This window comes from Oryzias latipes, chromosome 15 (genome assembly GCF_053564925.1).
Source record: "Oryzias latipes strain Hd-rR chromosome 15, Olatipes_Hd-rR_3.1".
Lineage (NCBI taxonomy): Eukaryota > Metazoa > Chordata > Actinopteri > Beloniformes > Adrianichthyidae > Oryzias > Oryzias latipes.
In genome coordinates, this window is record NC_136251.1 from 14,742,234 (window position 1) to 14,758,137 (window position 15,904).

The window sequence follows — 15,904 nt, forward strand, 5'->3', positions numbered from 1 at the left end:
GGCCAGGATCAGCCAACCTGTCGCGTTGAACCGCTTGAGTCCTTGGTGATCTGATGGACTCCTTTATTTAATCAAACTTGACGCCTCGCTCGCGCACACTTTCATGCCCCCCCCCCCCCCATCCAAAAATCATTTAAGCCTTTCTGCTAATAGGCGCGTGCCTGTGTTTGTTTCTGCGCCCGTGACACCCATGATGATTGGTGGAGATCAAAGATAAGCAGCAGAAATCACAGCCCCCCCGACCCAAAATCCAGATCGGATTGAAGGGAAATTGGTGGCAATTAATCCTCTGGGATTGAAGGAGAAAGGCGGGAGAGGGTCACCCCCCCCCCTCCTCCCGCAGGGATTGGCTGCCGCTGTGATCCCTCGGGGTCTGGCCGCATAAATGGACCCGCCGCCCGGCCGGTCCCGCTCTGAGTTCGCTTTGCCTCCTCAGGAACATGACGGGTCGGGAGGAGCTCAGCGACGAGAAGCCCCGGGTGAAGATGCTGGCCCCGGGTTTCGGCATCGACAAGTCTCGACTTCACGGCTCCGGGTTCCGCTCCAAGGGCTTCGCCATCACCGACCTGCTGGGCCTGGAGTCGGACCTGCAGGCGCGGCAACAGCCCGGCGGGCATCCGGGCTCGGGTCTGTCATCGGCGGGCCCCGGGCCGGAGCCGCAGGGTTCAGGCGGCGGGCTCGGTGGGTTCTCGTTCCCGGGAGGCTCCCTGCCACTGGGCCTCGGCTTCCTGTGCAGCCTGGCGGCGCAGCAGCCCGCGGGGGCGCCCTGCTTCCTGCCGGGACACCTGCCGCTGCTGCAGGCCCGCACCGACGGCCACTACCTGCAGAACCTGGAGGCCCAGAGAGACGTATACTCCGGTACGGAACGGCCCGGTTCATGTGTGATTTACCCTTAAAAAGAGGACTATTGCCAAACAAACAGCAAATATTTTATTTTTAATAATAAAAAGAAAATCGAGGCCGAACCGCTCCCTGTTGGTCGGGCTGGTTCGGCCTTTTTCGGTTCTCTTCGTTTATGCTGCTTTGGAACAGATGAGCTGATACCGATGATGACGATGACTGTTCTGCCCCATAGATGAAGAGTGTCTGTCGGACCGAAACGAATCCAAAAGTTCCGGAAATTCGCAGAAGAGGAAGAAGAGGAGACACAGGTGAGGAAGGAGGGGACTCCTCTCCAATTTTGAGATCCAGATGCCTTCGATTAAGTAATATCTAAAAAACAGATACAGAGAAACATCTGGGAAATTGTTTATTCTTTTTTCCTCATTAAAATATATTGAAAATTTTCACAGAGATAATAAACGACAAGTTTTGTCTTCGACCTAATAAAACTACAATTTCGCTTATTTACTACGTTTTATTTAAAGTTACATAAAAGCTACTTTTAGAAATAGTTAATTAACAAATGATCAAAATCGAAAACGAATTGGTAATTTTAAAATTTGGTAGACCTGTTTAGGGATCATTAAGCTTTGCATCATTAACCTTTTTTTATTTATTTTTTACAAATAAACTTTTTACTGCATAAAACAGATATAAGACATTTATTTTAAACAAAACACTTTTAGTAACAATAATTTAAAATGCGGAAAAAACAATAATAATAGTAACTATTTTTAATAATAACTATTATTGTTGTACATTTTTTGCCCCTCATAATTTTTTTTGGGAAAATTAGAGATGACAAATTAAAATATTTGTTTTTTTAATGGAAGTCAGGCATGACTCTAGTCTAGTCCATTTGATCTTCTTTAGGTCTAATTCCTCCACTGAACCTCACTCTGCTTTCTACAGGACTGTTTTCACCTCCCACCAACTGGAGGAGCTGGAGAAGGCCTTTCAGGAGGCGCACTACCCAGATGTGTATGCTAGAGAGATGCTGGCCATGAAGACCGAGCTGCCTGAGGACCGAATCCAGGTCAGGCCCTAACCAGAGATCAGAGCTGGGTCATGTATACAGTACTGAACCAGAACAGAATCCAGAGAACCCAGCAAAGGTTCTAGGTTGTTATGGATAGCACTGAATGGGATTTTAGTTTCATCGGAATCCAGCTGAAACACAGATGTGTGCTTGTTTAATGATCGTTCTACGCACATCCCTCTCTCCTGACAAAAGCTAAAAGCAGGGAGATCAGCCATCCAACAATCACAGAATCAGAATCAGAATCTTTTATTATCATTCTGCAGTGCACAATGAAATTTTTTCCAGCAACTCTCGTCCAACAATATAAAAAGGTAGAATAAAATAAAATAGGAATAAGGAGCTATATAAGGCATAAATACATAAATACTGTACAGTAGAGTGGGGTGAATATTGCACGAGTGGGTATTCCACATTAGAATGGATATTGCACATACAGCATGAATATTGCATACATAGTTTAAAATACAGTCAGAAACACAGATGCCAGTGAATGCTGGAGCCCAGTGCATTATGGGACACCCTCTGTGTCATTTTGCATGGGCATTTGGGGTTAATCAGAATCTGTGTGTGGGGGGTGTTGTTCCAGCCCCACTTATTAATGCGTGGATGTTCTGATTCTGCTTTGTGTTTTAGGTCTGGTTCCAAAACCGGCGGGCAAAGTGGCGAAAGCGTGAGAAATGCTGGGGACGCAGCAGTGTCATGGCAGAATACGGTCTGTATGGCGCCATGGTGCGACACTCCATCCCGCTCCCCGAGTCCATCCTCAACTCAGCCAAGAACGGCATGATGGGATCCTGCGCCCCCTGGCTGCTCGGTGAGCCGCATGCACGTCAGTGCCACGCACACGCACCACACCGGCATCAATACACACGCACACTGCAGCATGCACTCAGTTGACCTGAGGACTTACTGCAGATCTTGCATCTGCCTTTGTTATCTTGACTGCATAGAGCAATAAATAACAGCTGTGTCCAACAAACAAGCATATTATATTCAGAGGTATGGCAGACCGGACTGAATCTGTTCTGACTCCACCCCCACAGGAATGCACAAGAAGTCTCTTGAAATGGCCAAGAAGTGTCCCAGTCCCCCGTCCTTAGACTCCACTCGATCTGAGTCGTTCTGCGACGCCTCAGAGCGGCACAGCACTGCTGGCAAGGCCCGGGACACGGAGGAGGACGAAAGGCTGCTGGAGGAAGACACGGAGGAAGAGGAGGTGGCCATCGACTTGTCCAGCTCCTCCAAACAGCAGCAGCAGAATGAGGGGGGAGCGACAAGGGCCACCTCATCACCACAACAGCAAAGTGGCAGCGAATCAGATGACCATAGCTGAAGCTGCGAGGAGCCTGATGTGGTCTGCTGAGAAAATTTAGGACTTCCTCTGCATGAAACACATGGATTCGATTGGCTCTTCTTTCAGGAAGATAAGACAATAAACAAAAAAGACATTACATCACTTGTTGCTATGCAAACTTCTGACCAGAAAACTGTTTATGTAAAGTATGTGTGTATTTATTGTTTATTTAAATTATAAAGGAAAGACAGACAACTGAGATCAGCTAAGTGCTGCTGTCATCGCCAGCAGATCAGTGAGAAGAGAGCTGGCCCTTTGGAGGCGGTCTTTAGAGATACAAAGATCGTGATAAAAGACTGAGAGAGAGATCTCTGCCCCCATGATCGGAAGCTCTGACTGCAAGAGTGAGAGCAGTGGTCCGGCGAAAGTCTGTGTTGAGTGTCGTTTTGTTCCGAGTTTGTTTGCTATCTATATTTTCTTTGCTGTTTGTTTACAGTTTATAGATGAATGTAAAATGTAAGAAACCCTGTTTATAATTCTCTAATAACTATCATGTGGATGTACAGTAAAGACACAAATAAAAAGAAAGTATTTTTGCAGTTAAGTCTTTTCCTGCTGCTGCAACTGCTGGTTGCTGGAGACACACCCACCTCCATCAACAGAGGTGGAGTCTGTTGCTGTTAGTTTATTTGGATCGGGACAAAATGTCAAGGTGGGGTCAGGCAGATTTCTCCACCCTTAAGGTGGAGGAGTATCTTTTCCTGCTAAATTCTACCTTCAGTTTGATTGGTCAAACATCACAAGCCTTAAGCTACATTCACACCGCCCGCAGAGATGCATGTTGAAACAACAACTTGGGCGGTTTTGGGTTCAAAATTCTGGCGTTCGTTCTTCGCTATGCAGGTTTTAAGGTCTAGTTTTGAGCTCTACGTACAAAATGCGCAGCCATTGAATGTACGTTAATTGTTATGACGTGATATTTATGCCACAACATTGCATACAAAACTTTCTAAGTTGCAGATGAAAATATTGATGTGAAAATATCAAATAGGCTGCTTGATGTGTCACACTAAACTGAAACTTATGAACACAAAATCAAAGATAGGGAGAAAGCGAGATTAGACCAATGCATGCATAAACATTTGTTTTGCAAATGCAAAATTATTTTTTGAAAGCAAAAAAAAGGGGTTTTCAAAAAAAAAACTGAAAGCAAAAACAAATACTGAATACTTTCATTTGGAACTTGGAACATTTTATTTGCAACGTGGTGGCATAAATACCACTTCATAAGTTCTTCTTCCACTTTCGGCTTCTCCCATCAGGGGTCGCCACAGCGAACAAGTCGCATGGTAAATTTGGCAATGTTTTACACCGGATGCCCTTCCTGACGCAACCTTCTCTGGCCGGGCTTGGAGCCGGCAGAGGTAGGGAGGGGAACAGGGAGCAGCCTGGAGTCGAGCCCGGGTTTCACGGACGGAAGGCGCCGCAAACCAGCACGAGCTAAACTGGCCCCCAAATACCACTTCATAAGTTAAACTAGTTAAATTTTGACCAAACAGGGACTCAGATTTCGTGATGACATCTGGATGGCGTCTTTTTGAATTCACGGAAATGCCAACAGTTTAAAAACTGATCATGGAGTAGGAATTAATAAATGCGGTTTTTGCCTGGCCAAAATTACAACAACAAATCCTTCTTTCAGAATGCAGCTGTGAAAGAAAAATACATAGCATAATACGGTACGGCGCAAGAGTTTTAAACGTGGAATCTCAAAACCAGCATGAACATGCATTTATGAAGACTTTTCAGTAGAAGTGGTCGCTTTAACACGTCTTTCCGAACCCAGTGTGAACGTAGCTAGAGAGTGGTGGCAGAGAGGGAATGTTTGGTGGATTACCTCCATAACAGAGGATCCTAGTTTGATGCAGAGTCATATAAGCAGTCTCAGGTTATTGTCAAATCCGGCTACAGAGCTAGAATGAGATATTTTGTGCTCATTTAATCAGCTATATTGCAACATTGCTGCCTATTATTTAGAGCTGCAACAGCAGTTAATGGAATCGGTTTGGAACATTACACATTTCTGTGAGGATTGAACCAGAAGGAAAATTTTACAATGGAACATAAACTTAAAGTCACATCATAAAATAACCTGTACATTCATTTGCATCAATGTGGATGCACTTGAAGCCAGTTGCTTGTTTAAAGAAAGTCCCTCTCCTTGGTCAGTTTATACTTCTTTTCATTTTTTCACATCTCTAAATATTGGGATATTAGTTTATTTGCCAGTGGTTGGCCCAGAGACTTGTCTAAATAAAAGTAATAGACTGTTATTAATGTACATTTGATCCAAAATAACCCCCTCCAGTCTGGCATTCCGTTTGGACCATGTCTGCATTTGTTTTTTCTTTGATCGGAAGACTAAGCTACTTTATTATTAGTTATTAGCTATTCATACCTTACATTGATGAGGCTAGATAGAAAGCGGGTCATTGTATCTTTATTTATTTACTTGTCTTTTGATTTCCTTCTGCATCTCAATGGACAATCAGGAAAATCTCTACAGTGTAAACAAGTGCAAAGCAAAAATGATAACATTTAAAGCTTTAAAAAGGTGTGTTTATTAGTAATCTAAAAGAGTTGCAACTGGTTAAAAAGATAAACACAACAATTAAACATCCCAACTAAAAAGTCCATCCAATCCTTGAACCGCTTCTTGAGTGTCTGTCATTAAAATCCAGTCGTGGAGGAGGAAACAAGGTTGTGATGGCAACAGGATGATCTATAGACAGTGGCCATACGAACACACAAATCAGGAGAAGAGCTAACTTTCCTTTACTTGCTGTTAAAGCCTCAGTCACAGGTGCCCTTACGGGTGGATACGGACTGTGTGCCGACAAAATGTGCAGCCTGACTAATAGAAAAGACGAAATGGGACAATCACAGTGTATAGTTTGTATGGAAATCCCATGGGCATTCCCAAATTACGTGTAAACTCTTTGCACGCAGCATTTTCGTGTGGTCAGTAAGGAACCTGTACACCTAACTAATGATTCTGGGGGCACTGTATGTGACAGCTGATGGTAGATTCTCCTCCTGTGACACCGACATGACAACCAAACAAAAACATCACAGACAAACAAGCTCAGAAATGATCCTTTAATCCAGTTGATCAGCATCCATTAGTCTAACTTTAATCTGAAACACATATCTGCATAAAGTATCTGTTTATCAGCAAAAACAAGAAACATGTTTTTGATTCTCTACAGACACAGCATGACCTGTTCCTCTGATAATACCAAGAACAGTTACCTCTAAGACACATAACCTTAGTGTGCATGAGAACACACAACTTGCAATCAACCAAACTCCACAGTTCTACGATGGAATTATGTTCTGTAGTGAGAAAAAGATGCAAGGTCTTTTTTAGGAGGTAAAGTTAGTTGGGACTCTGCGGGTTCCTCACAGCAGAACCGGGCCAACTGTCTTTCAAAGAGCTCAGAAACTCTTCTTCAAAGATGCCCAGTAACAAAGACAACAGAAACACACTAATAGATGTTGTGTTGTTCCGTTTCAGGGTATTGAAGCTGTCTCAAGACTGTGTTGTTCAAACCTCTAAGGACTTCTGAATGAAAACTTACTTTGAACTACAAAAGCAACTGCTTCTTTTGCTGTGCGCGTGAGATGTGCATGTGAAAAACCCACCAGTGCAGGTGCTGCATACGAAGGTGTGGCACCGTAACAGGGTATGTAGATGTTCTGCAGGCTGGAGCTGCTGTTTGTCCACAGTACTGTTTTTATCCGCTCCGTTGTTTGGCTCTGTCTCCTCATAATCCAATTATAATCCAATAATCGGCGCCGCAGATCCCTGTTTTCCTGCGTTTTGTTACAGAGTGATTCTGAGAAGCTTCTGCGTGACAATCCACTGGATCTTCAGGCTTAAGCCCACTTTAGGATTAGTGTTGAATCAAAACACAAATTGAGTCAGTTTCCATCAGGATCAGAAGCTGTGCCGAGGTGAGGAAGCACATGTGACCCCATGATGAAGAAGAGGATGAATAAGAAAACCCATGCTTCACTGACCTGACTCCCTTTCTTCAGGAGCTTCTGGTATTTATACTGTGGCAAGTAAGACTTCAGAGTCAGATGTTTGAAGATGATGAGGTCTTTCTGCCTCTTACATGACCTCTAGCTCTCTGTGAATGCACGGAAATAGGCAACTCCAAGGTGGACAAAGGTGGAGTTTAGGAATGGGCCCCTCTCCCTCTGTAAAGAGCTTTATTATCTGATCTGCTGTCAGGGATGAAGAATGGATCTATAGCGGGACCACTCCATCTGCAGAGATGGCGACTTTGTTCTGGTCTGTTGTGCTCCACAGAGATTTGAGTCTGAAAAAAAAGATTTTAGGTTTTTGGTCCCACCATCCCCAACCCCCCCACCTCTGATCATGACCTGTAGGTGTTAACAAGCACTTTGTTGACACCTATGGTCGTTGCTCTGTTTCTATTCTTGTTCACAGTCTGTTCACTTCTCATAGAAACCCTCAATAAACTCCAGCTGGTCCAGAACTCAGCTGTCTGCATCATCTCCAGAACCTCATCCTTTATATCACCCCTTTTCCCCAGCAGCTGTGCTGGCATCAGAATCCAAATCAAACTTTTCCTGTTTATCTTTAAGGCCATCATGGCTTGGCCCTCCTTACCTTTCCGACCTTCCGCATATCAGAATCTTGTTCTTTCGGGTCCTCTTCTTCTGTTCAGCGCTCTCAACCTTCAAATCCAAGCTCAGAACTCATCTGTTTAAATCTGGCTTTTCCATCTGACTTCACTCTTCATTCCTCCGTCAGTGGATTTTATTGTGCTTTTAATGTATATTTTAGTGATTTTTTTTGGGTTGCTTTTAACTATGTATTGTGCTCTAAAGTTTTCATTAAGGCGCCTTCTAATAAAATTGATTATTGTTACTAGTAATTAATATTTGTGTTATATATAATTAGTTGGATTACAACTTTTTACAAGAAAACTGGAAAGAACAACTACTTCCTGTTCATGTCAATCCTAAACTATTATCTATATTTTCTCAAACATTTCATAATCAGGACGGTTCAGAAATGGTTGACTCATTTTAAGGTTTAACTCTGAAAAGTTTCTTTGCAATTATTCTGCAGTTTCAGGAGTTATGGTGGATTCATTCAGATTTCTTACCAACATATATTTAAAAGAGAGCAGAAGGTTTGCACAAACTTAAATTTGAGGGTTATCCACCTACAAATATAAGAAATGTCAATGAAAATGTGATTTTATGGTCAAATTCTCTATTCTGAGGTCAGCCTATTGTCTATCAAGAAGGACAATCCTTTAGTGGACCACACACCTACTGTCCAGCCCTCCTCCAACCCCCTCACTCCTCCTCCAACCCCCTCACTCTAGTTCTGTCTACTCTTTTTCCTGTCCTCTGGTTTTATACCTTTTTTTTCAACCTTTAAAATAAATTATACTGTATGTTTCTATTTGAAATCCTGGGTGTGTTGTTTGTTTGCTGCTCTGTAGATGGAGGAGCAGGAGGATGAAGAGAAGAGCCACCCAAAGCTGTAAATTAGCTGGCTGTTGCTGACAGAGCAGCATCTGCTGCGTTGGTGTTAGAAGCTGTGACATGATGTTGACGATGATAATTGTGTAAAAACAGAATCCATAACACTGCCACAGCCCCCCAACCTTCATTGCTGCCAAATTTCTGAGTGCTAATTTCTAAAGCTGCTTAGCGGCTCAGAGTTGAAGAGTTTGGATGGAAAACAGGACAAAAGCTGATTTCTGAGGAAAGGACTGCTGGGTCCCGGCCAGGCAAAGAGACACCAGTACAAACCAGCAGATAGAGAGAGCCTTACCGATGTCGCCTGATTCTGCTTTTTGTCCAAACGCTGCATTTAAGGGATGCGTTAAAGTTCAGTAAAGTAGGGGTTGCAGCTGTAAGATTCAACGCACAAACACCCACACCTTAGGGGTGTGTGGACATGTAGATGTGTGAGCATGTGTGTTTTGAGCAAATGCATGTGAGTGTGTCAATGGGACTCTGTCACTGTGTTTGTGTTTATATGGTCATTGCTCTTAACTAGAAAAAAAGTGGTTGTCCTTCTCCTGGTGGAGGACTCCTCTCCCACATGGAGGAGTTTAAGGCTATTGTTGTTTAGGAGTGAGGACAGGAAGGAGCATGCATTGAAAGGCATATAGGAGTAGCAGCTCAAGTACTGTGGCCATTGTATCAAACTGTTGTAGTAAAGAAGAAGATTAGCCGAAAGAAAAAAGTTTTCAACTTACTGGTTAAGCCATCTTCCAAACCTCAGGTCTGTTCCTGTGCTTTGGGCCATGACCGAAACAAGATCCAGGACACAAATAGAGTTTCCTCCCCAGGATGGTTGGATGCTTATAAGACATGATGAGGAACTCGGTCATCAGGGAGCAACTCAGCCAATGCTCCTTCACATGGAGGGAGGCCAGCTGTCATAGCGTGGTTACTTTTATGCCTCTTGGAAGTCTCCCTGAAAGGAAATTCAGGGCATTTTACACAAGAAGGAGGTACCTGAGGAGGACACAGGACACCCTTGAGATAATATGGTTCTCGGCTGACCTGGGAGCACCCTGGGATTCCCCTGGCAGAACTGGAGGAAGACTCTGTGGAGAAGAAGGTCTGAGCATCTCTGCTTAGACTGCTGCTCAAACGACCCAGTTCTAGATAAGGATAAGCTCTTGCTCTGACTTGTCATGTCAGTGTTCTGTTCAGTTCTCCATGGACGACCCTCTTGCTGGCATCAGAGTAAATGCGGAAGTTGGTGTGCCCTCTGACCTTTTTCAGTCTTCGTGCTTACAGATTCTGGATCTCAAATTATTGCTTGGGTTGTTTGGTTCGGATGAGCTGCCTGCTCCGACTACACTGCCTCCCTGTTTCTGCTGTTTTCTTTACTCTGTTCCCAAAGGCAAGGTTAACCTTCTCAGTAATCCTAAACCTGGATGTTACCACCATTGACTTTGTCTCTATCATCAGAATCCTGTCCACAAGCTAGGCCACCTTGGTCTCTCTGTTGATCCTACCTGAGCCTGAAATAAAAATATATTTTTTCAATCAGAACCTGTCTTCTGGGGTCTGCCTCACACTGCTTTACAATTCTGGGTAGTTTTTCTGTCAGAACTTGATAATTGTCCCCCTTGTTACATTTAAAGAAAACATAATAAATTAGTGTTTTGAATGGGAGTATAATAAATCCTTCAGAACTTACAAGGTTTTCATAAACCCCTTTCTTATTTTACTTGGGAAGATAACAAGGATTTTAATACAAAACATAAACAGTAAAAATAATAATGACAAACTGTAAATTAGTAATGGTTAAGAGTAAAAGTACAGGATATTCAAAATGGTCTCAAACCCTCAACACCACTGCCATCTTTTGGTGAAATATAAAATAGCTTTTCGAATGCATGTATTTCGTGGTCCTGCCAGTCAAAGTTGGGCCACAGTCTTTGTTTTTCGTGAAATGTGTGATAGTCCTTTGTGAAACCTGATTTAGGTCAGATCTAGATCTCAGTATTAGTTCTACTAGATCTAAGTAAGTCCTGCCTTCGATACTGTTGATCACCTGATTCTTTTAAAAGAATAAAAAGCCTTGGCCTTTTAGGTACTCTTCTCAGGTCAGTTCCTATCTTGTGGAGAAAAACTTTATGGTAAGATCAGCTTTCATAGCTATGCTGATGACACCCAGCTACATAGCTATGTCTTCTGATGAAACAATAGGTATGTTTTAACTGTATTTTCGATGTGAAATATTTGTTTGCAGCCCAATCAGGAAAAAAACCTGAAACTTTAGTAATCGATCCTGAAGCCAAGACACAGAAACAGTTTTTGGAACAAACAATAAAAATTCAAGTTGTTCCGAAACAATTAGAAACCTGGGCACTACCTTTGACTCCAAGCTAACTTTTATGCCTCTTATTAAGCAGGTGATTAAAATAGTTTTTTATCATCTTAGAAATCCTGCTGGGGTTGCCTGACTTCTCTCTTTTGCTGTAATGGAGATGTTGATGCATGCTTTTATCATCAGTAGAATTGATTATTGTAACGCCCTCCTAGCTGGTCTTTCAAAAATTTTATAATGAACCTTTCGCTTGTTCAAAACTCTGCTGTGTGGGTTCTCTCCAAGACCCCTACCCCCACCCCCACCTCACCCCGATTTTAAGATCCCTCTATTGGCTCCCCAAATGCTTCAGGATTGATTTGAAGATCTTTCTAATAGTTTTTAAATGTCTTAAGGGTTCTGCGCCTTCTTACCTGTCAGATCATTTAGTAAAATATGAACCCCTTTTTTAAAACAGGGCACTCTGTTCTGCGTCCTGATTGACTGTTGATCTTGTCAATCTCTTTTAAGCCGTGTTTTCGACACGGCTTATGCAGCAGATCTTTTTTTTTTCATTCTATAGCAATGGACTTATTTTTCAATGATTGTTTTAACTTTGAGTTTAAACAAGAGAGAAACGTGTGAAAATGTTTCATGTCTGTATGACAAAAGTGTCAAAAGTGTGCAGTGCTACAACCTTAAAGACTCACTCCAATGAAAAATGTTTTTTGTGTTTTTTTAACATTTTCTTGTGGCATTTTTCTGATGATGTAGGACACATATAAAGCAAATTAAGCTTAACATTGCATTTCTGTATTTAAATTGTTTTGACTCAGGAGCAGACGAACAAACACTATTGGGAAAAACTGTTATGTAAAAGCTTCAACACCAAGCCATAAGCTCCCTTCTCTGCACCATTCTGTTACATCCACTTGTAGAGAAATAGATCCATGCACATCTTTGTTTTCCTCATCCGAGCTGTAAGGTAGTGGGACAGAGTGTAAATGAGGGATGATGGGAAGTCGGGACAGGCTTACTCCCCGCCAACACTCCCACCCTCAACTCAGAGGCAAATTTTCGATGAACTAGTGCTGCTCTCTGTGGTAAATTAAATCCAGTTCGATTGGGTCTGTGACTCCAACGAAACTGGAGGTCGTCCTAATTCTCTTTGCTGAAGCTTTAGCCCTAATTTGACGATTAGCAGCAGAACATCTGCATCTCTGACTGAATTAACATCAAATCCTTCACAATTTACATCCAACACACAACCAAGAAATCTCCAGGAAAACATGGTGGAAGATCACTGCGTGTGTGACCTAATTCCTCGACAATCACAGGACATGGAGATTGTTGTTAAATTGTGCTCTAACTCCCCACCAGCTGTTGTGGACTTGTGGCAGCAGACCATAAAAGAAGAAAGAAAAAGTGTTGTCTGAGCACCCCTGGAGGCTGAGGCAGGAAATGCATGCAACATCTCCAAGAACTCTGAACCAGGGTGGAGTCTTCCCTCTTCTGACCTGCAGATGACTGATCTCATTTGGCATTAAAACCCATTTTAAAACAAAATCTAAGATCTATGGTGTCATGGTGCAAAGTTCAGAGGTCGATACTAATTTGGAGCTCTTCCAAAAATGTTACCTCCAGTTCTAAGCTGGATGCTTAAGGCCTCCAGAACTCCTAGTACTGTGTGATAATCTAGATCAAGGGTCAGCAATGTTTGTGGCATTAAGTTCCAGTTTGAAATTTTCTCCGTAACAAGTGTGACCTCACCAACCATAAAATGAACTCTAATGCAAAGAAATACAGAAATATATCTAAAATGTTATTTAATTTACAAACGTTATTTCAAATAGCATTTTTAAAACATATTTTGGCATTAACTCCAAAAAATGCTTTCATTACAATATTGCACAAGGAAAATAGTGTTGAAAAAGTTGAAATAGTGTTGCAACTTTGTTTGTTTGTTCTTGTGGTATTTTTCTCATGGTGGAGGACATGTAAAAAACGGAACAATTTAAAACAGCATTTCTGAGTATTTCTTCATTAGTATGACTGTAAATCCTGAGCAGACAAAAAAGTGCCATTGAAAAAACCTCCAGCAGTGACATAGGTGCTAGTCGGTGGGCCACAAGCTCACTGCCCCTCTCCATTCTGATGCATCCACTTGAAGATGAGCAGATCCATTTACGTCTTTGTTTTCCTCATCTGAACTTGAATCTGCCTCAAATGTGTACAGCTGGATAGCTCCAATTTTGCTCGCCATTTTTGTTGGTTGGGGTTGTGAGGGGCTGTAACTACCACAACCGCCAGTCTGCAGAAACTTTGTCACAGAAAACAACATTTTGACTAAAAACAGCATAATCACAATTAAAAGACCACTGGGAACAGTTTGAAAATAGGTCAAAAGATGATCGAAGTGGGACTTTACGGCTCTGTGAAATGAAGTTTCATGCTGATCGATGGGAACAGAGTGGCTACAGGCTCCTACAGGTTAACTGATCTGATGGCAAACTGAACAGCAGTAACCTGATTGAACTCTCTGGATGATTACAGCTGATTGGAAGACAGTTGTCTTCCAATCAGCTGTAATCATCTTTAAATTAATTAAGGCTCCTCGCTGACCAGTGCCCCCCACCACCACCACGCCGCCTTCCAGGGAACGCCTGTTCTCTTTGATCTTTCTCCGAAAGCAGCATATGTTTTCTTTGATTAATGAACACTTTCTAACCCCCCAAATCAATTATCCTCTGGTTACCCTGCCATACTGCAGATGGTGATGTGAGGGTGGGGGGTGGGGGTCCTTATTGCAACCGTTTACTGAACTTCATTACATCAGATTAGGCCTCTTTGGTTTCATGAATCTCTTGGATGACATCGTTCCACTTTCACTGACACCCCCCACCCCTTCTCTGGAGGACCACTGGCTTAATCCTCCGAGCAAAATTTTTTTTAAATGGCCTGTGGTCCATTCAGAGGTCCATGATGGGAGTAACTTGCTGCAAATCACGGTAATGAAGTGGAGGATTCCAGTGACTTTAAACTTAAGTCTGCTGCGACCCAAAGGCACCCAAAGTTCTGTTTTTTTACCTTTTCCCTTTAACTCAGCTTATAGATACAAAGCAAGAGCAACAAATATTTTGTTGGTCTTTGTAAAAAAAAAAAAAATTAGCCAGAGTTAAACTCACTTTTTATTAATGGAAAACGAAATGACACAGAGCCAAAAAAAAACAGATTTTATTGTGGTATTTTTAGCTGTAACGATGGAGTGCAACTATTGATTGACTTGGTGCCATCACAGCACACAACACACATGATGTCAGCAGAAAATTATCAATCCCTCATTCCAGTCTAATGTGTGGAAACACTTTGAATTTAGTAAAGACGGGAGGGAGAATGTTCTAACGTTCCCTTTGGATTATTTGGATATGGAAAAACAACAGTGGGCTAAACTTTAGGAAACTAAAATGTGGATGGATTTGACATTAATTCTTGTTTACTTTTTTCTTTGTACACATTTTATTTAAACTTGATTATCTTGTTAGATTTACAAGGAATCTGGAAAACTTCACCTGCACTGTTCAGTACCCAGGAACCCCGGCCCCTGGGTTCCCTTTTCTTAAGCTCTGTTATTTCTCTATTACTTGTGCTTGTTTTTGTGTGTTTTATTTTGAGGGGCTTATTTATTATTTTACTTCATGTGTGGGGTTTGTTTTTATTGTATTCTTGTTTGTTTTTTATGGAAAGCACCTTGAGCTGTCTGTTTGACATGAAAGGTGCTTTATAAATAAAATTAATTTGAATTTGAATTTGTGATTTGGTGAGAACTTTTATCAAACAATTGTCTGATATTTTTCAATAACAAAAAGCACAAATGAAAATGATGTTGTTGATTTTTATAAACACATAAAACAACTTTAAAATGTACAGATTATTTCCAGAAGAAAGTCCACTGGAGCCTCACACAGAACCGGACCGTGAGGTTCTGTGATGTCCCAGCTTCCTGAGAGCCTTTGACCTTTGTGTCAATGGGTGTTAATGGCAATGCAGTTGCCATTAACACCCCCTGAAGACAGAAACGGATTGTCCCCTCGTCTGGTTTCCATCATCATACACACACAGCTGCTAAGGAGTGACATTGCTATCATTAATTAAGGAGGATTCAGACACAACCCCTGTCTTCTTGCGCAAGTGGACTTTAGGTTGGAGCTATGGGAGTTTGAGGCTTCTTACTTTTCTGAGGGCCTGCATGGTGGTGCAGTGGTTAGCACTCTTGCCTCACAGCGAGAAAGCACTAGTTTGAATTATGGCTGGGGTGTTTCATGTGGAGTTTTTTGTGTTCTCCTCTTTCATGTGTGGGTTTTCTCTGGGCTTTTTTCTCTGGGCTTTCTCTGACTTCCTCCCACAGTCCAAAAACAGGGTTCATAGATTGTCCAAAGTTGTGCACGTGAGTATGTGAGTGTGCTGTCTCCAGCAGACCGTTGACCGGTTCAGGGTGTACCCTAATCGACAGTATCTGGGTCTGGTCCAGCAACCCCGGGACTCCAAAGAGGACTGCTGATGAGTTGACAAAACAGATTCTGACTGCTTTAAGTTTCTTCAAGGCACTTTTATTAGTATTCATTGTGTATGGGGTCATGGGATGTTTGTGTTAATGAGGGAGAGGGTAAAGGACAGGTTGGGTTTTTATTTAAATTTATCTCTGTTTCTTTTTTAATTGTAAAGTGCTTCAAAGTATGGGAAGCACTTTCTATTATTAAAGTTTGATTTGCACACACTTTTTTCATCTGTCAGCTCAGCAAATTTA

General features: G+C 42.2%; 1 protein-coding gene across 2 annotated transcripts; it reads left to right on the plus strand.

Annotated features, from left to right (window-relative positions):
- The first annotated feature begins 273 nt into the window (after positions 1 to 273).
- On the plus strand, positions 274 to 3,818 carry vsx1 (visual system homeobox 1 homolog, chx10-like). Of its 2 annotated transcripts, none has more exons than XM_023963736.2 (5): positions 274 to 858; positions 1,076 to 1,151; positions 1,795 to 1,918; positions 2,558 to 2,753; positions 2,968 to 3,818. In XM_023963736.2, the coding sequence occupies exons 1-5, from the start codon at positions 441 to 443 to the stop codon at positions 3,255 to 3,257; spliced, it is 1,104 nt and encodes a 367-aa protein (XP_023819504.1). In that variant the 5' UTR covers positions 274 to 440; the 3' UTR covers positions 3,258 to 3,818. The 2 variants fall into 2 exon arrangements, with proteins under 2 accessions (XP_023819504.1, XP_023819505.1); XM_023963737.2 differs by having other exon boundaries at positions 333 to 858; positions 2,558 to 2,738.
- Positions 3,819 to 15,904: the final 12,086 nt, after the last annotated feature.

Excerpts from the sequence above, each read along its gene's own strand:
- vsx1 (XM_023963736.2), top strand. The coding sequence starts at position 441 with ATGACGGGTCGGGAGGAGCTCAGCGACGAGAAGCCCCGGGTGAAGATG. Across the intron at positions 859-1,075 it reads CCAGAGAGACGTATACTCCG|ATGAAGAGTGTCTGTCGGAC; the intron begins GTACGGAACGGC and ends TCTGCCCCATAG. Across the intron at positions 2,754-2,967 it reads GCTCGGTGAGCCGCATGCAC|GAATGCACAAGAAGTCTCTT; the intron begins GTCAGTGCCACG and ends CCACCCCCACAG.